We start from the raw sequence: 22,947 nt of genomic DNA, 5'->3' as shown, positions 1-22,947 counted from the left end.
TTTTCCCAAAGGATTCCGCCACACCGACCACTTGTACGTTGTTTCTTCTCAATCGGTATTCGAGGTCTTCACATTTGTTTTGCAATTTACTGACCGTTTCTTTAATCTGGGATATATCTTGGCTATGGAGAGCAATAGTGTCTTCATTGACGGATATCCTATTTTCGGTTTCTGTGATCCGAGCGCTCTTTGTCAATTCTGGCCCTCATGGAGCCTATGGTCACCACTATTTCGTCCAGCTTTACATTCACTGCCAAGAACCCATTTTGTACCAGCGTTGCCAGCTTATCCTCACGTTCCCCCAGACCATGTTCCTCAGTCACAACGGATGCCGGGAGTATGTCCACTGATGTAGTTTGGCTCCGAGTATTAGTGTAGGTATTCATTGGGCCCTTCTTTTTGCCACCAGGGGTCTTGGATGACTTGCCTGACTTGTGCGGTTCCCCCATGTCGGCGAAGAACAATGTGCGACTATCCTCGGCAAGGGTGTTAGTTTGAGGCGGCACCACACCGTCTACCAGAACGTAGCCTGTTCAAGTGGAAATGAAACTTAGATGCATCTGTGGTTCGCTGCTCGTTGAAGTGAACTAGGGAGTGTTAATACGGATGGACTGTGCCCTCCCACGTATCCAACCTGTCAGCGTGTTATTTTCAATCTTTCTCGTAGTCCTGTGCGCGGAGCTAGTGTCACGCAGGTGTTTTCCCTGGGGGACCAGGAGAAGAGGGCCCAGGGGCTGTTCCCCCGTGTTTATCCAGTTTGTTGGGAGGTACGTTGTCTAGGCATGCCTTGTTGGACATAGGATATGCAGTCCGTAGCAGCAGTTATTTAATTTTTTTTTTTATAGGATTGTAACGCGCTCCTCAAGTGCACCCCGCGATGTCAGAGGGCTGGTAGGAATACGCGAGTCCCCCAGGGGGGGGTCAACGCATCTCGCAGCAGGCCACCACACAGTTCGGCGGGTCCCGCCTTCACAATGCCCAGAACGCCTCTCACTCGGCAGCAATGTCAGCCCCCCCGGAGTGGCACCCAGTGATTTCTGAGCTATTTCGGCCGGTCGAGCCACGGCCAGGGCGAGGGAGCAAGGGCCAACGGAGCCGGGCGTACACACAATGTTCCTCCCCGCTTGCCCCCGGGTACCTTGAGAGGAGCAGGTCCAGGCAATCGAGCAGGGCGCTCACGCCGCCGACCAGGTTCCGCCCCCGATCCTGTCCGAAAGCCGAACCGGGGGGGAGAGGGACACTCTTCCTAGTGCGATTGTCTGCTCCCCGCAGCCAACGCATCGCCGTAGCCGTCCAGCAAAGAAGACCCAAGCAGAAGACAGGGGCCGGTGTCCTCGCCGTCCTCACCGCTCTCGTCAGTCCTCGCTCGATTACAGCCCAGGCGCGAAACCGCCGCAGCAGGCTCCTCCCACCTGTGGCCTGTTGCACATCCACAGCCCCGGCAATCGGGTGAATGCGCGCGGTTCCGACTGCCGGATTGCCACAGTGCCAGGCGGCGGCCAATCTTCACACGGCCGTTATTTGGTGGAATCCAGCCTTTTTCTAACAGGATTTTCACCCGCTGTGCCTGAGCTCTCAGGCCCTCGGCAGCGCAGTTTCCCAGCCTCTCAGACAGCCTCAATATGGATGTATTCATTCAGGATATTGAGGTGGAGCAGGAGCTCCGAAATCAAGCGGCATCTTGGTTGTGCGCAACAGCGCCCCTGGCCTAATAACTTATTTTCGAAGGGATTGTGTCCTCCGACGTATTCCTTATCTTAGATATAAATCCTTCAGCTTTGCTGGCCTCGGAAAATTTTTTTTTTTTTTTTTCGCCAGAGGGCGCTGCGCGTCGATGATCGCCGAGTCGATGACCCTCGACGGCCTCCGTGCCGACGTCGACGTCATCCTGCCTATAAAGGCCGCGCGCAGCGTCCGTTGCTCAGTTCCGTTTTTCCGCGCTTCGTTGTGCCTCGGAACACCGTTGCTCAGTTCTCGTCAAGATAACGTATATAATAACTACTATTTACCTCGATATCGATGGCATCCTCCTCCGACCCGACGACCCCTCGGTCCGGTTTCAAAAAGTGCCGAGACTGCGGGAAGAAAATGTCGTTGACGGACCCTCACAGGGTCTGTTTGTGGTGTCTGGGAATCACGCACCAGAGTTCGGAGTGTGAGGAATGCCTTTCCATGACGGCGAAAGCCTTGAAGGAGCGTAGGGGGAAGCTCGAGAGAGGTAGGTCAACTTTAACTTCCTCGAAAGCTTCTTCGGTAGAGTCGAGACGTTCGTCTCCTCACCATAAAAAACACTCTCGATCTAGATCACGAAGTGGCTCCCACCACTCGTCGACATCGAGACACTCGAAGAAGAGACGTAGGAGATCCCCTTCGTCATCTTCGTCGAGTTCTCCTGAGAGAGTTCATTGCCCCACAAAACGCAGCTCGCAAGCTGAGTGGGAGGAATTCAGGAAAAAGATGCTAAGCGTCTTCGAGAAAGCGGCCTCGTCCCCCTCGAAGACAGCTGAGGGTGATACCCCGGGTAAAAAACCCAAAAAATCTAAACGCCGCGAGTCGCAGTACCCGGCGGAAAAGTCAACCCGAAAGCGCCTCGAGCCATCGGGAGATAAAGCATCATCGACGCCATCGTCGAAAACTCCTTCGAAACAGAGGTCGGCGCCATCGACGCCGTTGTCGAAGGATTCATCGGCGCATCAGTCGATCGAGTCGACGCCGACGTCGACGCCGATATCGACGCCGGTGAAGGAAAGAACCACGGCTACTCCACAGCCAACGGTTAGACAAAAGACCTCCGACTCGACGCCGAGAACGTCGACGTCGTTCTCGAGCAAGACTCCGATCCTTTCGAGTTCTTCGAGGCCTAGTACACATTTCTCGACGCTTTTCACGGCGCCTTCGAGTACTTTCACGTCGGTGTCGACGACATCGACGTTTTCAAGGCCTGTGATGATGGCTCCTTCTGCATTGGAAATGGGGTTTATACCATTCCAAAAACCAATGTATCCCCCTTTAACCTCGATTTTTGAGGAAAGGGAGGATTCAGACCAAGATATTGATTTACAGAGGACCACATCACCAGAGCCAGAGACTTTCGCCTCTGAGGAAGGAAGATTAAAAAATCTTCAGGATGCACTTCAGGAAGCTAGTGGCTTGGACACTTCTCCTGAAGCAGAATTTATCAAACCAGACCCAGGAGAACATGCGGAGACTCCATATAGAGCTCTGATGTCTAGAATCATAGAATTTATGGGTTGGTCTGCACCTTCTCCTGCCTTTCAGCAGGATGATCTCACTGACATACTGGACAAGGGCCCACAGGAGGATCCTGTGGTTCCATTTCACTCTGCTCTACAGAGAAGGATTTTGACAAACTGGGAAACGCCAGAAATTATCCCGGCAGTAAATAAAAAACTGTCAACAAAATACAGGGTGGCTAGTTCTGACCCTGAATATTTGTCAAAACACCCTACTCCTGAGAGCTTGGTTGTACAGGCTGCAACCTCATCAGGCAGCACATCTGCATACCCCACTGCTCCGCAGGATAGGGATGACAAAAAATATGATGCCATGGCTAAGAAGGTTTTTTCTGCCTGTAGCATGGCGTTAAAGTCTATTAACGCGACCTGTACGCTCGCTAGGTTCAGCCACACCCTTTGGGAGTGCGCTTCATCAGCGGCTGACTGCCTCCAAGAAGGAGAGGAAAGGGACGCATTTTTAAACATCATCAGGGATGGTAAAGATGCGATGTGCGAGACCCTACAAACTGGCCTAGATTCTGCTGACAGTATCAGCAGGGCCATGGCGGCAAGTACCACAATCCGCAGGCATGCGTGGTTGAGGAAGTCTGGTTTTGCCTCTGACGTGCAGACCAGGCTTTTGAATATGCCCTTTGACGGTTCTACCCTCTTTGGAAAGAAGGCGGATGACAGTTTGGAGAAACTGCAAACGTCCAAGGCAGCAGCCAAGTCATTGGGAGCTGCTATCCGTCAGAATACCTTTCGTCCTTCGGGATCATCGTGGAGAGGACGGTCCTTTCGTTACTATTCCTCATATGGAAGGGGCAGGGGACGACCGGCTCAAAGAGGCCAAGGAAGATTTACCCGTGGTGGACGGGGTAGGGGAAAGAAAGCCGCACCCGCAGGAGCAGGAGCCACTTTACCTTCGGCAACTGCATCAGCCGCTTCAAAACCACTCTGAGGTCTCCCCTCACAGAACACCAGTAGGGGGCAGGTTAACTCACCATCTGACGGAATGGCAGGCTATTACGTCAGATGCTTGGGCTCTGGAGACAGTAGCCCAAGGTTACTGCCTGCCCTTCCTACATATCCCTCAGAGTCATCCACCGGGGAACAACCCTTTGAAGCTTCCAGATCCGCTCCTCTTGCAGGAGGTTTTAGACCTGCTAGAGAAAGGTGCCATAGAACTGGTACCTGTAGCGGAAAGGAACAAGGGTTGGTACTCCCCCTACTTCATAATACCGAAGAAGGACGGAGGACTGAGACCCATCTTAGACTTACGGGAATTGAACAAATTCCTCCGAAAGGACAAGTTCAAGATGGTGACTCTCTCTCAGATCCTTCAGGCCCTCCAGCTTCAGGACTGGTTGGTATCTCTAGACCTCCAGGACGCTTATTTCCATGTGCCGATCCATCCCAGGCACAGGAGATACCTGAGGTTCGCAATTGGCAGCTCTCATTATCAATTTCGAGTTCTGCCATTTGGGCTAACCTCCGCCCCGAGGGTCTTTACCAAGCTAATGTCGGTTGTGGCTGCAAGTCTAAGGAGGGAAGGGATTCATGTCTACCCTTACCTAGACGATTGGTTGATCAGAGCTGTATCTTCGGAACAGGCTCAGAGACAACTAGATTATGTTTGCCACTTCCTTCACAAGCTGGGCTTCTCCCTCAATTTAAAGAAGTCACAGATGATACCATCACAGAGACTCCAATTCATTGGAGCAGTCCTGGACACTTCCCTGGGAAAAGCCTTGCCACCAGAGGTGAGGGCTCGAGATATTCTGCAGATGGTCATCAGATTTCAGAATGCCCAATATCTCCCAGCCTACGACTTTCTGAGGTTGCTAGGCCTCATGGCATCCTGCATATTCCTCGTGCCGGAGGCTCGCCTGAGAATGAGATCCCTCCAGTGGGCACTGAGAACTCAGTGGTCACAGTTCTCAGGAAGGATGACAGATCTCCTTCGGATCCCGGTCAAAGTAGCCCGAGACCTTCAGTGGTGGGCCTGTCGGGAGAACATCCTGAAAGGAGAAATGTTTTGGCAACCATGGCCGGAGATAACAGTAGTCACGGATGCCTCACTCACGGGGTGGGGAGCTCACGCCAACGACTTGACCATCAGCGGTCGTTGGTCTCCATCGGAGTCCAGACTACATATCAACCTGTTGGAGCTGAGAGCCATCAGACTAGCGCTGAAGGCTTTTCTGCCGTCTGTACGGGGAAGAAACGTCCTAATAATGACGGACAATACAGTGGCCATGCACTACCTCAACAAAAGAGGAGGCGTAGGCTCACTACCACTGTGCAGAGAGGCGATGCAGCTCTGGTTTTGGGCAATTCAGGAAGGAATCTCTCTATCGGCAATTCACCTAGCCGGAGAGAAGAACTTGACAGCGGACGCTCTGAGCAGGCAGAGCACAGTCTCTCACGAGTGGGAGATAGCTCAGGAAGTCCTTCAAGAGATCTTCGCCCTTTGGGGAACCCCTCAAGTGGATCTGTTCGCCACCAGTATCAACAGGAAGTGCGACAGATTTTGCTCAAGGGAATTTCCCCCGAGAGGAGCTCTAGGAGATGCGTTCGTAGTGGACTGGGAGTTCCCACTTCTGTACGCGTTCCCTCCGGTCCCTGTCATTCCTCAAATGATCAGGAGGTTGAGAAGGTTTCGGAAGACCATGATCCTAATTGCCCCGGATTGGGCCAGGAGAACGTGGTACCCGGACCTTCTAGACATGTCCATCTGCCCTCCAATTCGACTGCCATACAGAGAGGATCTTCTCTCGCAGAAGGAAGGTCAGGTTCTCCATCCAGCCATCAAGACCCTCAACCTTCACGCTTGGTGTCTGAAAGGTTGAGGTACAAGGATTGGGACCTTCCGGATGATGTTATGGAGGTGTTGCTTTCGGCCAGAAGGCCGGCAACTAAAACTCTATACCGCTGCCGTTGGAACAAATTTTGCAGCTGGTGCAGAGAAAAGAATATTGAACCCTTTTCTTGTGGTACACCTATGGTGTTGTCATTCTTACTTTACCTGGCTAATTCAGGCCTACAGGTTGGCACAATTAAGGGCTATCTCGCAGCGCTATCAATCTTTAAGCGCACTGCAGAGGAGCCTTCATACTTCAAAATTCCATTGGTAATACAATACCTAAAAGGATTAACTAATGTTTATCCCCCGAAACCTTTTCAAGTTCCCTTATGGGATTTAAACCTAATTTTAAACTTCCTAAAGGGTGCCCCTTTTGAACCACTACACTCTTGTTCATTGAAGCTTCTCACCCTCAAAACTGTTTTGCTAATAGCATTGACATCTGCTAGAAGGGTTAGCGAGTTGCAAGCCTTATCGTGTAAACCTCCACATACAATCTTTTACAAGGACAAAGTTGTTCTTCAGGTGAAGCCTAACTTCCTCCCGAAGGTAGTCTCGGAGTTTCACATCACTCAGAAGATTATATTACCTTCTTTCTACCCTCCTCCTCATCCGGGGAAGGAGGAAGAGAGACTGCACAGGCTGGACCCTAAGCGAGCCTTGAGCTTCTATATCAGCAGATTGGCTAAGATCAGACAAGCAGACCAACTCTTTGTAGGTTATGCAGGACATAAGTTGGGCCTTCCAATAACAAAACAAACCATCTCCAGATGGATTATTTTAGCCATTCTGGAGTGCTACAAATTGGCAGGAAAGGAGCCTCCTCAAAATCTAAGGGCTCATTCTACCAGGGGTATCGCAACATCCTCAGCCCTTCAAAGAGGGGTGCCAATTCGAGATATATGTGCGGCTGCCACATGGTCGTCCGCACATACATTTACCAAATTCTATAGCCTGGATTCCTCCTCTAGTCAAGAAACTAGATTCGGCAAGGCTGTGTTACACTCTGTCCATTCTGGAAGGGTAACATAACTTTTATTACTCCCGCCTCCAGTCACAATACCACTGCTATGGGAGTCTATCTAAGATAAGGAATACGTCGGAGGACACAATCCCTTCGAAGAACTAGTTACTCTTACCTTGTAACGTTCTTTCGATGGGATGTTCCTCCGACGTATTCCTTATCGACCCTCCCATCCATCCCCGCAGTATGACTTCCTGTGGGTTTGCAGCCTATGCTCCTTCAAGGTGATTAGTCTAATCCAAAAACATTACTGGGGACTACAAAACGGAACTGAGCAACGGACGCTGCGCGCGGCCTTTATAGGCAGGATGACGTCGACGTCGGCACGGAGGCCGTCGAGGGTCATCGACTCGGCGATCATCGACGCGCAGCGCCCTCTGGCGAAAAAAAAAAAAAAAAATTTTCCGAGGCCAGCAAAGCTGAAGGATTTATATCTAAGATAAGGAATACGTCGGAGGAACATCCCATCGAAAGAACGTTACAAGGTAAGAGTAACTAGTTCTTCTTTGCCAAACTCTTAAGTCTCATTCTAAATGCAAACAGTGGTATATTAATGTCCACAGTGTCCTAGTTACTAAAGTCACCTGGGGCTGTAGGAAGTGTATTTGTGCCATCCCAAAAGACTACTAACTGGTTCAGAAATATTAAGAGTGTGTATTTGTGTTACTATTATATTGCCCTCTTCTGAAGAAGGCTTACTCTAACTGACTGTTAAATAAATTCTTAATTGTTTAATCAAGAAACCTTGTGTGTAAGAGTTTATTTCAATATTTGTCACTGTGAATCTGTGTAACTCCCCTCCAGCTCATATTGACCCCTCTTGAGATAACCCTGGCTGCTCAACACTCTACCAACCTGTGTAGTACAGACTTATACCAAAGGTTGGGTGTCCTATTGCCAGTGGGTTAGGGTTGTTGTAGTGCACCCAAGGGGTACTGCATACAATCTTACCTAACACAGTAGTACACCCAAGAAAAGGTATTTAAACCTTAAGGAAAATCCAAATGATTTCCCAGTGACACTGCACTGAAGGTGTTGTGTGTCACCATACAAAAAGCAGATGCCTATGGAGTTTGTCAGACTCCAAAAACAGTGAAAACGCAAAAAGGTCCCACTCACTCAGGAGTTAAAATAATTATGAAGTCCTAAGGCCAGCAAAAGAGCTGGGGGTCTCTAAGGTTGAAAGGAATTAGCACAGAATTGAAAAATCTCCTTAACACTGGAGTGAGTTATAACGATACTTACCTGAACCCTTATTTCCCCTTTTCAAAGTTTGGTAACTTTTAGAAACTTTTACAACAGTTTGACTTTGCCATTGCTTGTTCATGCAATCACTCCGAACGTTGGGGACACTTTTGTTAGGTAAAACAAATTGTCCTCTACCACTTGGAACTCTTCATTGGACCCCAGAAACCCAACACTCCTGTCTCACAAAACTCTGAACTTCGGCGAACCTTTGGGCTCCCATACTTCTTTGAGATGGACTTCTAAAGCTAGTGTGGTATTTCGGTGGAACTGTAGTACTGCATGCTAATACTCACCTTCCTTTTCAGGGGTTTGTTATATATTTTTCCCATCTCCAGTGATTGTAAATATGTATCTTTTATTTAGTGTTGTGTGCTATTACATGCTAGTAGTCATTGTTCAGTGTCGTTGGCCATATATAAATATTTTGTATAACTGTCTCTAAGTGTGTTCCGTGACTTTTCACTGTGTGCGCTCCTTAGTGGACCCCTTACATGCTCACCACCTCTTGAGACTTGGCCTAGACCACTCACCTTGCTACCTTGAACTGGTTTGGCTACAGCTCCCAGAGTTGACATGGTCACTAAACTAGGTTGGGCTTTTATACATCTGTCCACCAGGCCAGAGTATAGAAAATCAGCCGTACCATGCACCAATACTTTAAATGCTTAGTGTCTAGGTGGTAAACAAGAGAAGGTATTGAAGTAAAACAATATTATCTATTTCTTTAGGATGTTTCCCGTGCCAAATTCTCAAACCTGCTCCCAGACCCTGTTGTGACTCCTTCAACAGCTCCTTCCTCAAAGGATGAAGTCGACCGAAAACCAGAATACCCAAAGCCAGACACGAACCAAATGATTCCCTTTCAACCAAGACATTTAGCACGTGAGTGTTTTGGTTAGACCAAGTTCTACAATGGACTCTGTAGCATTTTATTTCTATGAGAATGTATGTGTTGATTTGACTTGTTTTCACAATTTTGACTTTAGCACTGTATTTACAATTAATAAGTTAGTTACCTGTAACAATGTTTGTGGGAAAGGAACAGGAATATTTACATTACTCTTCCCGGTGTGGTTAGAATATGTGAGAAAGCATTTTCGCAGGTAAGTTTTTTTTTCTGCACCCTGCAGGATCTTATATCAAGTCACATGCTGTTGTGTAGAGTAATATGGCGTGCCACAAACATGGAATATTGGATAAAGAGGAAATAAATGTCCACAGAAATCTTTTGAGACCAGAGAGTTGGGAAATAATTCGCTTTACTGCACCTTTCCTTCCATTTTAATGAATCCCCAAACCTTTAGCGATTATTTATTTTTATTTTTTTTTTTTTTTTTTTTTATCCTGACCTGTACTTTTTACAGTGCAGTGAAGCCTTAGGCTTCACTACACCATCTTTTGCTCATCTTTTATGGGGAAACTGACATGTCCTTGTTGGGTAAGGTTTTCATAGCAACACAAAACATCCTGGCAAATGAACAGTCAGGATTCCGGGCAAATCACGGAACTGAAACAGCTCTTAGATCTGAAAACCAATATCTCTGAAATCATTGAGGGTGGAAACATGGCTTTGTTGCTTCTTTTAGACCCATCATGTGCATTTGATTTGGTCGACCATGACCTATTAGCAGACAGACTAGAGCATGTTGGGGAAATGCTCCCTCCCATGGTGATTTCCTGGCTCAAATCTTTCTTGGGTCCTAGAATGGCTTGTGTAGCTAGCAGAGAAGCCCAGTCACAGAAGACACCTCTAACATGTGACGTCCCCCAGGGATCTTGTTTATCCCCTCTGTTATTCAACATATATGTCAAATGTCTATGCTATCTTACACAGTCCCTGGGAGTGAAATTTGCAAAGTACGCAGATGACTCCCAGATAGTATTTAAGCTATATGGGGTCTACAATGAGGAGGTAGAATAGGTAAACCATGTCTTCAAGGAAATCCAGAAATGGAAGACAGAGCTACTTATCCTTGGAATGCCACACAAACTGAAAAGGCTAGACTCACAATATAAAATCTTTGTGATAAATGGGATTTCCATTCCAGTGTCTGACTCAGTAAAGACATTGGGGGTCTATTTCGACTCGCATCTATCGTTTCAAAAGCATGTTTCCCACCTAGAATCTTCGTGTTCATATTATGTACACCTACTATGGCAGATCTGCCCCTGTTTATCCAAATCTAATAGGGCTTTGATTGCAGCAGCCATCATTAACACAATGCTGGACTACTGAAACAGGCTTCTTTTGGGGATCTCCAAAGGTAATATCAGGAAACTTCAAGTCCTGCAAAATGGTGCAGTTCTCACCACTCGACTATTGCAGAAAATTACACTGGCTCCCAATTGAAAAGCGCATTCAATTTAAAGGTGTCGTCATGGTGTGCAAATGCTTGAAGGGCAAAGGGCCGAGCTATCTCTCCTCCAGAGTAAAAAGATACCCCTTCCTTCGAACACTATGTTAGAATAAAAGGATGCTACTGGAACAACCATGCGTGGACTTGAAAAAGTTGGGTGGAGCAAGTTTCAATGCCTGGGCCCCGTCTCTTTGGAACTTACTCCCACTGGACATCAAGGGCTGCGCATCTACGCAGCACTTCAGAAACCGCTTCAAAACCTTTCTCTTCGATAATAAACTGGACTGATATGATTAGCTAAATATAAGGCTGGATGGACCACTCTTGGTCCAGAATCTGTTGCTTTGTGCAACACTCTATGTTCAATGTCTTGTTTTTGTCCATCTGTGAGCGCCCTGAGGCCTTTGGGCTTGCTGGCGCTATACCATTTATTTTTTAGATAGAATGATACATCTTCCTGACCTGGGTAAACCCCAGAACATTTTGCTTTTACTGGTGGATTAATTTTCCCTATACCTCTGAGTGGAAACCCTTTTCCACTCTCACAATCTTTTACTCTTTTTATGGGTGTTAGGGAGAGCTTTAATTTCTGTGCCAATTCCTGTTAACCTTAGAGACCCCCAGCTCTTTTGCTGGATTCACACCTTTTTAGATTTTTACTCCTGAGTCTCACTCACGTGTTTTTCTGACTAGGATTTTCTATGTTCGCTACTATTCTGAGTCTGGTAAACTCCATAGGCATCTGCTTCCGCATTGACACACATCACCTTTTGTGCAGTGCCACTGAGAAGTCCCTTGGACTTCTCTTTAACTACATTTTCTTGAGTGAACTACTGTTCCTACGAATGGTAAGATGACCCTTGTCTTACTGAACTTTACTTTCTGGGTCCAGCACACGCCATTCTTTGTGGCGTGCTGGGGGGCTTATAGTAATTCCTTTAACCCATTCCTCATGTAACATTTTGTTGCACTAATTCACTTGAATGGCTGGTGGCAGTGGTTTCTTTTTTACTACCTAGTGACATGTATCTGCAGGCTTCTACCTTTTAGGTAAGAATTAGTTCAGTACAACTGGTGTGGGACTACACAATACGGATCTCTTGGTATTGGTTAACCCACCTTTTAATATAGGCATGTACTACACAAGTTGGTAGTGTGACTGAGCAGCTAAGCTTATCTTAAGAGGGGTAAGGTGAGCTGTAGAGCTGTGCAATGAAACCTGTAAATACAAGTATCCAATTAAACACTTACACACTTAGTTATATAATAAATATGTATTTATACACAAAGATACGTAAATCATTCTTTAAAAAGCAGCAATTGGCTGTAACATTAATCCCAAGGTAGGATTCAATTAAAAAAGTGAACAATAAAGCAGGTGAGTAATTCATTCATATGTTACACATGTTCCAGCACCCAGAGATGACGTCATTTGAGGTCAGTATAGCATTTATATAGTATCATCTTTGCAATATTGAGTTTTCAATGAAGAAAAGGTTAGGATTAGATCAGAACAGACTGATAAGAACAGTTAGATTCTCCCAAAGGGATGCAGGCAGTCTATTAGCCTGGCATTAAAGTGTTCAACATTTAAAACCTGTGAGGGAACAAGCACTGCCAACGCCAATAGTTTCAGGAGGCATTTAGGGAGCCAGCACAAAGTCAGTGGGCAAAGTCAAAGTTCTGATGCTCTTCTTAGAACAATGGTCTTAAATAGTCGGTGTTCAAAAGAGAAATCACTGCAACTCAAGAGGAGTCACCTTTAGAATGCACAAGCTTTAAGGCCTATGCAGGTAAGTTGAGGTCAACTTAGTGTAGGGTTAAACTGCACTCTCAAAGATAGAAGGCACCCCAGATGGCAAAAGGATGAAATACCCCAGCCCCCACAGTACTTGAAAATGAAGAAAGTGTTCCAGCTGGTTATTTAATTTATTTGTAAAGCGCTGAACAAGGAGCCCTAAGGCATGAGAGCGCTTAGACTAATGTACAGCAATCAACGTAAAGCAGGCCAGAAAAGTCCTTTAGGGGTGAAGATACAAATGTGTTAGGTTAATTCAAAAAGCACAGTTTTCAGATGACGTTTGAAAATGACCAGGCTAGAACAGTCTCAAATCAGGTGGTAGAGTATCCAACTGCATTTGGGTCGAGAAAGGGAAGCATCCCGTTTTTACAAGAGACAGTTTGGCTTTCAGTAATTCCAGCAGACCAGTCTTGTTAGACCTAAGGCTGCATCTGTCTGGTAGCCATTTCATTTGAGTTGTCAAATAGGTCGGACCTTTTCCATAGAGACTGGAGTGCGCAATGCACGTGGTACGAAACATTAACGCTCTTGGCTATAGGAAGCCAGTGAAGCGATCTCCTTGCTGCCGATACATTGTCAGTTTTTTTTTTTGCAGACCTGCTACTACCCTGACTGCATCGCTCTGAGCAACTTGCAAGTGATTGATCTCCCCCTTACAGACAAACAGTAGAATGCTTGCACAGTAGTCCAGACTGCCTATAATAACTTTATCCAGGGTAGCGCAGCTGGACATTTCATTGAGCCAGGAGCTTGATGTAGTAAGAGGAGTTAGACACTAGGCAACTAATGTGAGCCCTCATTGGGAGTCACCATCGATCAAGAACTTTTAAAGTCTTCACTTTCTTGAGTGGACAGCAAACAATTTGCAATTTGAATGGAGGAATATGCATGGTCTAAATGACGCAGCTTGGAAAAAGTGCCTAAGGTTACAAGCTCTGTTTTGGAATTCTTCAAGGCAAGACCATTGTACAACATCCAATAGTGAATACTATTGTAGGTGATATTGATGACTTAAGTGTCTTTGTAATTTCCAGTGAATGGGAAGAGACACTGAGTGTCATCTGCATAGTTGGCTTAACAGGTGCCTTCCACATCCAGTTGATCAAACAGTGTCAGCATAAATATTTTAGAGAGTGGGTGACAAACAAGAGCCCTGCCCACTCCACAGTCCAAAGCATATCATCCACATACATGACTTCCTCATGGAAGACATTAGCTGTACGGTCAGATAAGAAGGAAGAATCAAACTAGCTGCTTCCCTGGAAAAGTAGGCCCTTTCACATAGTCTGCTGGCAAAAATGGAATGATCAACTAGATCGAAAGCAGCCGTTGGATCCAAAAGCATCACTACTGAAGCTTTGCCTTTATCCATTTGCCATAGAATGCCGCTCTTAAGATCCAGTAGTGTGGATTCAGTACTATGATGACTCCGCAAGCTTGATTGCTTGGGGCCTAGTATGGAATATGTGCTCAGACTCCTGGATCTGTTTGTGTGCCATCTTGTCCAGGACCTTTAAAGAGAAAAGGATCTTCAGCGTCTTTTAAAATGTTAGTTATTTTCTATCTGAGGCAGCCGACTTATCCTATTCTCATAAGAGCTCTTTTTTGCAGTTCAAATGGCCTTTTTGTGCTCTTTGGCTGCCTGGAAATAGCTGGATTTATCCCCAGGTGTCAGTGTTTTTTGCCATTGTTAGGGAGAATTCTCATAAATGTGCTAATTCCCTCTACCTTAAGAGACCCCCAGATCTTTTGCTGAACTTCGGGAATTGTGTAATCCTGGTTGTTTTCGGTGTTTAGTTCTTTCTGTTATGGAGTTTTAGACAACTCCATAGGCATCCTCTTTTTTTATTTGTGTTACACGGCACCTTCAGTGCAGTGACACAGGGATGTCTTTTAGACTTCCCAAAGGTTTAAATACATTCTCTGTGATAAACTACTGTTTCCCAGAGAATGTAAAGTGAAATTGACTTTACTAGTCTTTCCAAATTCCTAGACCCAGCACACACCATCTTACAATGGAGTGCTGGAGGGATTACAAAGTATCCCCTGTGTCTAAATACTCATGTAGCAGTCAAATGCTACCCTTTCCTATTGAAAAGGCTGGTGGCAGTGGTTTTACAACGAACTACCATGTTTTTTCCTGACCGCAAACACCATTAGCTAAAAATCACGGGAGCCATGTTTTTCAAGATGGCACCTTAAGCCCCTTTGTATGAACAGCAAACAAGAAAAAGATAGTCCCCTTTTCCATTGTACACATTTAGAATGAAAAGCCCTCCTTACATATAGGGGGCGCAAACGTGTTCCTACCTTGTCCTTGTTTCAATCATCACAAAATATTAGACAAGGGGACTTTGTTTAAACAGGTCCCAGTCTTCTTTTTTCGCCGTTTCTTTTTGGAAAGGTCCTTCTAGAGTTTGTCTCTGTGCGCCAAACCAGGTTTGGTCCCTTTGTTCGTGTGCCTTTGGTGGGCTTCAGGACTGAAGACCGCCTCTGGCGTCTGAGTGTCTGGGGTAGGCAGGAAGTGAGGGAGGTACCTGAAACTCCCTGTGCTTAGTCTCCTAAGAGACCCAAAGGCACTCTGGCGTGATTGGCTGGCTGACTGTCCGGCAAGGACAGCCACTCTGCTGGGTGAGTGACAGCTAGGCTGGAATGAAAGGGAGAAAACTGTTTAAAAGGCGAGTCTCTTGGACTGGAAAGCAAAGTCGACCACTGGAAGGAAAGAACCGGCTCAGGAACAGTGAGATCTGCAGGAACTGCCAGGAACCAACGACTTCAGCTGCATTTGTTTCTTCATACTAAGGTACTGTGCCAACCCGATTGATAGAATGCCACTCTCGCTGTGAAAGTTAGCGAAACTTTCCCAACTTGCAGGCTTAATCAGCTTGTGACCCCACAAATGATTCTTTTTCACCTAAACTACTTCTAAGAACGTTTGCAAAGACTTTACCGTTTGATGCCAGAACTGCTCTTTCCTAGCCAGTACACTAGTCCATTGACTTTGGCCTGGCCTACTGACTTGAATTGAACCCTCTGGTGAACTGAAACTATTTGCACTGTCTAACAAGTATATGTGACCTATTCTACTTACCTTGTCCCTTTTGCTCACTTCTAAGTAACTGAAATGCCATTTGGCTCCTATTTCAGGGAGCTCAAACTGTCTCAAAATCTTGGAGTTTTGTATTGAAATGTATTGGTATATAATATTAAGTTGCCTCCTTCTAGTGAAATGTTTTCTAAATGATTGTCTAATAAATTAATGTGTTTTACCAAGAAACCTTGAGTCTATGTGTCTACTTTAACCACTGTGGTTGAAAGTCCTCTGTGTAATTGCTTGTACTGCTCACGTTCACTCTTGAGATAAGCCTGGATGCTCAGCTCGCTACCAAAAACTGTGTGGTATAGACTTATACCAAAGGTTGGTCTTGGTTACACCTGTAGTCCTAATTGTATGTGGTGGTCCCAGAGGGTCCTGCATGCAATTCTGCCTAACAGCCATTTCCTGAAAGCCTTGTTTTTCTTAAGTTTGTTTTTGAATACCAATTCTTTGACAATATGGTCCTATCTTGAGGATCCAAGCACTCCACAGCAATTGTCATCTCGTTATAGGCTAATGACAGGTCCTCCCTGACACGGGAGGATAGCTCAGGGGCAACATGCTCGCCTTGGAAGCAAGACGACACGGAGCTACACAGGTCCGATACCCGGGTCTGTGCTTTGAAACCTCTGGGTATTAAGCGCGTTATAAATAACCAATCCTGTATATTGCCTACTGACTTGTACTGATCAAGATTGTTCAAAATGAGGGCAAAGAAAGGTGTTAATGCCCGTAGTGTAAGTTTTCTTAGGTCACGACAACGCGCTTTCCCTTGGATTTGTTTAATTCTCTTCATAGTTGCCTTCACGATGCAATGCTGTTAGGAAGAATTCTCAGAAACTTGCTAATTCCCTTCTACCTTAGAGACCACCAGCTCTTTTGCTGGACTTTAGGACTTTTAATTTTTATCTTGGAGACTGAGACCTTTTTCCCACTCATGTATTTTTCTTTAATTTGAACACCGTTTCTTTTGGTTTCGGAGTCTGACGAACTCCATAGGCATCATCTTTTTACATTGTGACAGACAGCACCTTCAGTGCAGTGACACAGGGAAATCTTTCAGATTTCCCAAAGGTTTAAATGCCTTCTCTTGGTTAAACTACTGTTTCCAAGAGCAGTAAAGTGAAATTGAAGACCCAGCACAGACTATCTTACGTAGAGTGCTGGAGGGGTTACTTAGTATCCTTTTGGTCTACTTTCTCATGTAAAATGTTTTGTTCTCCTTTCTACAATTAATGGCTGGTGGCAGTGGTTTACTTGTTCCTACCATTGTGTGTTTTTACCACGGGCTGCAATTGCAGCTTCAGTAAAGCACCCTTGGAAGCCCATTTTGTCAAAATGGCCACAGTCTTTTTTTTTTACCATTTCTTGTTGTAAAGGTCCTTTTTGAGATTTACTCTGCGCGCCAAACCAGATTTGGTCCCTTTTCATTTTGTCTTTGGCGAGGTTCACTGGTGAATCTCCAGCATGTCTGGCAGGGCAGGAAGCAAGGGAGGTTCCCGAAACTCCCTGTGCTTAGTCTCCTTGGTTACAGGAATGCACCCAAAGGTGATTGGCTGGCAGGCAGTCCTTGGAGGGCAGCCACCCTGCTGTGTAACAGCTAGGCTTCAAATGAATGGGAGAGACTTGCATAAAAGGCAAGGTATTTTGCAAGGAAGACAGCCGACCACTGGGCGAAAGAATCCGAATAAGAACTTGGAAGAGAAGCTTGCTTGGTGAAACCCTGCTGCAGTGCTGAAGCTCTGAATTCGCCTCAACTAGAGAAGCCCTACACCAATCAACCCCAAGAATAACTCATCTGGAAATCCTCTCGTTGCTGGCTGTATTTCCATTTGCCAGAGAGAGGAACACCAGAATCGAGTGCATAATTGTTAAGTCGGACCCGAGCTCCAGGAAGATCCTCTCGACTCTCATGAAGCAGGACTGACTGAGCCTGAGCCACCTCAACAGAGTGCTGGATCCCAGATGCAAGGAAAGCCCATAGTGGTATCTGAAAACCCTTGGTGGTGCTATTTGCGAGAGACGCGAGTAGCTGAAACCGCAAAGTGCTGCTAATCTGAAGTTTGCCGATTGCTACCGCCGACCTTCCATTCGTAGTGCAGGAGTCCCCAGACGTCGTCCCTCTTGTCCCCACGACTGAGGCCCAGGATCACAGGATCTGCAGACATACACAGGAGCAGAAGCCAGCTGGAAGAAGATTTTCTTCAAACCATGTAAAACTAAGGGGACTTGCTTCTTGTTGTGTAGCCTTGCTAGCTCTCAGTTGAGACTTGTCTTGGTTAACCTGGCAGAGTTGCTTGCAGCTTTGCCCCTTCACAAGCCTCCCAGCTTGTGCCCGCTCTTCAGCGATTGTTAAATCAATAATTGTTTTATCAAGAAACCTTGTGTAGAAGTGTTTATTTGAATAACTGTCATTGTGAAACTGTGTTACAACCTTACAGCTCACATTGACCCCTCTTGAGATGAGCCTGGCTGCTCAGTCACTCTCCCAACTTGTGTTGTACATGCTTATACCAAAGGTTGGGTTCACTATTGTTATGCAAAGTTTGTATGCAGTACCCTCTGGGAACACTACAAACAACTCTTGACTACAGGTATAGGAAACCCAACCTTTGGTATAAACTTGTACTACACCGTTTTGGTAGCGTGTTGAGCAGCCAGGCTTATCGCAAGAGGGGGAATGTGAGCTGTAGGGGAGTTAGAGATTTACAGTGACAGGTATTCATATAAACACTTACACCCAAGGTTTCTTGAATAAACGATTATTAATTTAACAGTTTCAGTAAGCCGCCTTCAGAAGGGAACAATATAAAAGTAACACACAAATACACTTCAATACTGTCCACTTAGTTTCTAAATCAGTAAAGACCCTTTTGGGATGGCCCACAGACACAACCTCCACCCTCAGGTGACTTCAATAACTAGGGTGCTGGGGACATTAATGTCTTACTGTTGGTATTTAGAATACTCTTAGAAGTTGGTAAAAGGAAAAAGTTATTAGAACAACAAGAGACCACAAATATTCTTAAGCAGGCAAATACTTTTGGATCCCCCAAGAAGAGTCATTCAGTACAACAGGCTAAGCCAAAGTCAATGGGCAAACGTCTTATATAGGATGAAACACCTCTGATAGGCAAGTAGAAATGTCTTTGCACAATGTTTAGAAGACTTTGAAGAAAAGAAGAATCCAATGTGGGGCCACAAGTACCTTTGTATTGAAGAAAAAGTGCAGCTGATGATCTGTGCAGCTCTGCAGATCTCACTGTTCCTGGGCCTCTGTCGTGGGGACAAGAGGGAGGGCTTCTGGGGACTCCTGCTCTGCAATGGGACGGTCACTGCTCGCAACCGGCAATCTTTCCAACAAGTGGCACTTGGGTGTTTCAGCTCCTCGGGACTACCGCAAATAGAAACACCAGAGTTTTCTGGCTGTCGAGATGGACTTTCCTCAATTTTGGGGTCCCGCACTCTGAGGGGGGCTCAGGCTCAGTCAGCCCTGCTTCCTGAGAGTCCGGGGGATCTTCCTGGAGCTCTTGGCCAATTTAAAAGCAACGCACACAATCTGGTGTTCCTCTCCCTGGCTATATGGTTTCCAGTAACTCTGTGGAAATTCATCGCTTTCCGAGAAGGAAGTCCGGGTGGCTTACTTTGGAGTTGATTGGTCCTACCAACTGAGGGGGAGAAGTCGTCCTTGCAGGGGCTTCTTTGTCGATATTAATTTGGAGTTTCAGGAGTTGCAGCAAGCGTCTTTCAAGTTCTTCTTTGGTTTCTTCGTCCAGTGGTTGACTCTGCCTTCCAAGCCAAAAGCCTCGCCTTTTATTGCGTTATCTACCATTCATTCCAGCCTAGCTGTCAATCACACAGCAGGGTGTCTCCTTGCCAGACAGTCAGCCGTCCAATCACTACAGAGTGCATTTGGGTCTCCTAGGAGACTAAGCACAGGGAGTTTTGGGCACCGCCCTCACTTCCTGCCTACCCCAGACACCCTAGAGCTAGAGGCGGGCTTCACTCGTGAATCCTGCTCAAGGCAAAGCGAACAATGGGCGAAAACCTGATTTGGCGCGCAGAGTAAATCTCGAAGTACCTTTCCACAAATGCACACCACGGTAGTTAAAATGAAACCACTGCCACCAGCCATTCAGTGAGAAAGGGGTAACATAAAAAATGTTATATGAGAAGCTAGACAAAGGGGATACTAGGTATACTAGGTAACCCCTCCAGCACCCTATTGTAAGATAGTGTGTGCTGGGTCTAGAAAGTTGCAAATATAAGTAAAGTCAATTTCACTTTACTGCTCTTGGAAACAGTAGTTTATACAATAGAAGGTATTTCAACCTTTGGGAAATCTGGAAGACTTTGCTGTGTAACTGCATTGAAGGTGCTGTGTGACCCAATGTAAAAGATGATGCCTATGGAGTTTGTCAGACTCCAAAACAAAAGAGAAACAGAGTTCAAAACCACATTAAAATACATGAGAGTGGGGGAAAAAGGGCCTCGCCCTCTCCAGGTTAAATAAATCAAGTCCTCAAAATCCAGCAAAGTTGCTGGGGGTCTCTAAGATGGAGGGAATTAGCACATTTCTGAGAATTCTCCCTAACAACTATTGCCAAGAGGACAAGGCTGGTGCAGTCTCCCACAGGGTACTGCATACAGTCTTGCCTAACCAGGACTAACCAAGTATGAGCCACCTCAACAGAGTGCTGAACACCAGCGTAAGGAAAGCCCACAAGGTATCCGAGAAACGTGATGGTGCTATTCACGAGAAGCTGAAGCCACAAAATGCTTCTGATCTGAGGTTTGCCCATTGCTACTGCCGACCTTCGAATCGTAGTGCAGGAGTCCCCAGACGTCCTCCCTCTTGTCCCCACCACTGAGGCCCAGGAACAACAGCATCTGCCATACTACAACAGGAACAGAAGCCAGCTGGAACCGCATTTGTTAGGCAAGATTGTATGCAGTACCCTGTGGGAGACTACACCAGCCTTGTCCTCTTAGTAATGGGTAACCAACCTATTGGTATAGGTCTGTACTACACAAGTTGGTAGAGTAACTGAGCACCCAGACTTATCCGAAGAGGGGTAAATGTGAGCTGTAGAGATGTAACACTGATTTATAATTACAAGTATCCAAATAACACTTATACTCAAGGTTTTCTGGTAAAATAATTATTTATTTAACTTTCAGTTTTAAATAAGCCTTCTTTAAACGGGGCAATATGCAACAATAAAAATACACTTCATAACACTTCCTCAGATTTAAGATAAGCAAGTAGATATCCTTTTGGGATGCCTCGCACACACTTACTACACCCTGAGGTGACTTAAAGTACTAGGACATTGTTTGGCATTAATATATCACTTTTTACACTTGCAATTCTAAGGTTGTGGAAAAGGAAAAAGTTAGGGAAGGGAAAAGGTTAACAGGTTCTCAAGGCATGTGAATACTTTTCAATCTCCCAATGAAGTCTAGGTTAGACTTTTCCCAGCAATACAAGATAAACTTATGCACCACCTATGAGGGACAGTTAAAACCAAAGTCAATGGGTTAGAAGAGTCTGCAGACAGCCAGGACAGCCAATGTCAATTTGAGCGATGTCTATGGAGCTGAGGCACTTATTTAGATAGCACAAACGTCTTGCACAAAGTTTAGAGAGTTTGTAGTAAAAAGAATCACTTTTGGGCCACAACGCCTTGTGAAGGGCAAAGCTGCAAGCAACTCTGCTGAAAAAGCAGCTACTGCAAATCTCCCGTGAGAACAAGCAAGCTACAGACCAAAGAGGTAAGTACCCCTTAGTCAAGATAGTACCTTAGGTTTGAAGAAGAGGATCCAGCTGGTTTCTGTTCAGGTTGCAGTCTTGCAGATACTGTGTTCCTGCGCCTCAGTCTTGGGGACAAGAGAGAGGACGTCTGGAGGACTCCTCCACTGCAGTTTGAATGTCTTCCTTGTCTACGGGCTCTTTTCAATTCAGCTGCACTTCGCGGTTTCAGTTACCGGTCAATAGCACCACTGTGGGTTCTGGACACTTGATGGGCTCCCCTTGCTTCTGGGGTCCAGCACTCTGAGATGGCTGATGCTTGGGTTGTCCTGCTTCGGTAGGGTCCTCAGGATCTTCCGGGAGCTCGGTCTGGCATAAAGACGATGCACTCGGTTCTGGTTTTCCTGACCCCTGGCACTCTGTTCCAGCAGCAGCAAAGAAGTACAGTCAGCAGGGCAAGGTTTTCCACTTGGTCATTTGGTCCCACCAACCCAAGGGAAGAAGTCGTCTGTTCTGGGCTTTTCTAGTCGATACGAAATTGGAGCTTCATCACAGCAGCAGGGCTTCACCGGCAGTTCAGAGGGCCAGGAGGGTGCAGCAAACCTCTTAGTTTCCTTCATCAGATGTTTCATCCAGTGGTCGATTCTGCCTTCTGTTCGAGACCTCGCCTCTTATGCAGGTTTATTCCATTCATGCACACCCTAGCTGTCATTCACACAGCAGGGTGGCTGTCTTCCAAGGACAGCCAGCCAATCAGCACTGGTTGCATTCAGGTAACCAAGGAGACGAAGGACAAGGCGTTTCGGGCACCTCCCTCACTTCCTGCCCGACACACTGAAGCCAGCCAAAGGCAAAACTAACAAAAGCGTCAAACCTGGTATGGCATGCAGAGTAAAACCCAAGAAAGACCTTGCAAGTAAGAAATGGTGAAAAAAAGACCACCAGGCCATTTTGACAAAATGGGCACCCATGGGTGAAATATTGCAGCTGCGGTAAAAACGTACAATGGTGGGAAACTTTAAACCACTGCCACCAGCCATTAATTGTAGTGAGGGTAACATAAAAAATGTTACATGAGTAAGTAGAAAAAGGGGCTACTAAGTATCCTCCCCAGAACTTCCACATAAGATGGGGTGTACTGGATGTACATAGAAAAAACTGGTAAGTAAAGTTAATTTCACTTTACTGCTCTTGGGAACAGTAGTTTACCCAAGAGAAGGTATTTAAACCGACATTGCACTGAAGGCGCTGTGTGTCAATGCAAAAGGTGATGCCTATGGAGTTTGTCAAACTCCAAAGTCAAAGAAACAGAGTCCAAGTCCAATCAAAAATACATGAGTGAGAAAAAGGTCCCACTCACTCCAGGATAAAAATTAAAAGTCCAGCAAAAGAGCTGGGGGTCTCTAGGGTTGAAGGGAATTAGCACAGAAATGAGAATTCACCCTAACTCTCGTCTCCCCCCCCCCCCCGCAGACTAAGGGACAGGAGGATTTAATCCACTGCTGGAGGAATCTCCTAATCCAGTCGGTCATACTTTCTGGAGAGACCATCAGCATTTTGGTGATT

General features: G+C 46.1%; 1 protein-coding gene across 1 annotated transcript in view; it reads left to right on the top strand.

Annotated features, from left to right (window-relative positions):
* Positions 1 to 22,947, top strand: part of CSTF3 (cleavage stimulation factor subunit 3) — a 731,385-nt gene that overhangs the window by 616,022 nt on the left and 92,416 nt on the right. The window contains exon 18 of the mRNA XM_069623577.1: positions 9,103 to 9,256. Within this exon, the coding sequence (XP_069479678.1) occupies positions 9,103 to 9,256 (154 nt within the window). The remainder of the gene's footprint in view (positions 1 to 9,102; positions 9,257 to 22,947) is intronic.

This window comes from Ambystoma mexicanum, chromosome 11, assembly GCF_040938575.1.
Source record: "Ambystoma mexicanum isolate Mex_15411 chromosome 11, UKY_AmexF1_1, whole genome shotgun sequence".
In the NCBI taxonomy this organism is placed as follows: Eukaryota; Metazoa; Chordata; class Amphibia; order Caudata; family Ambystomatidae; genus Ambystoma; species Ambystoma mexicanum.
The sequence above is the reverse complement of the archived record's forward strand: the minus strand, read 5'-3'. Positions and strand labels throughout refer to the sequence as shown.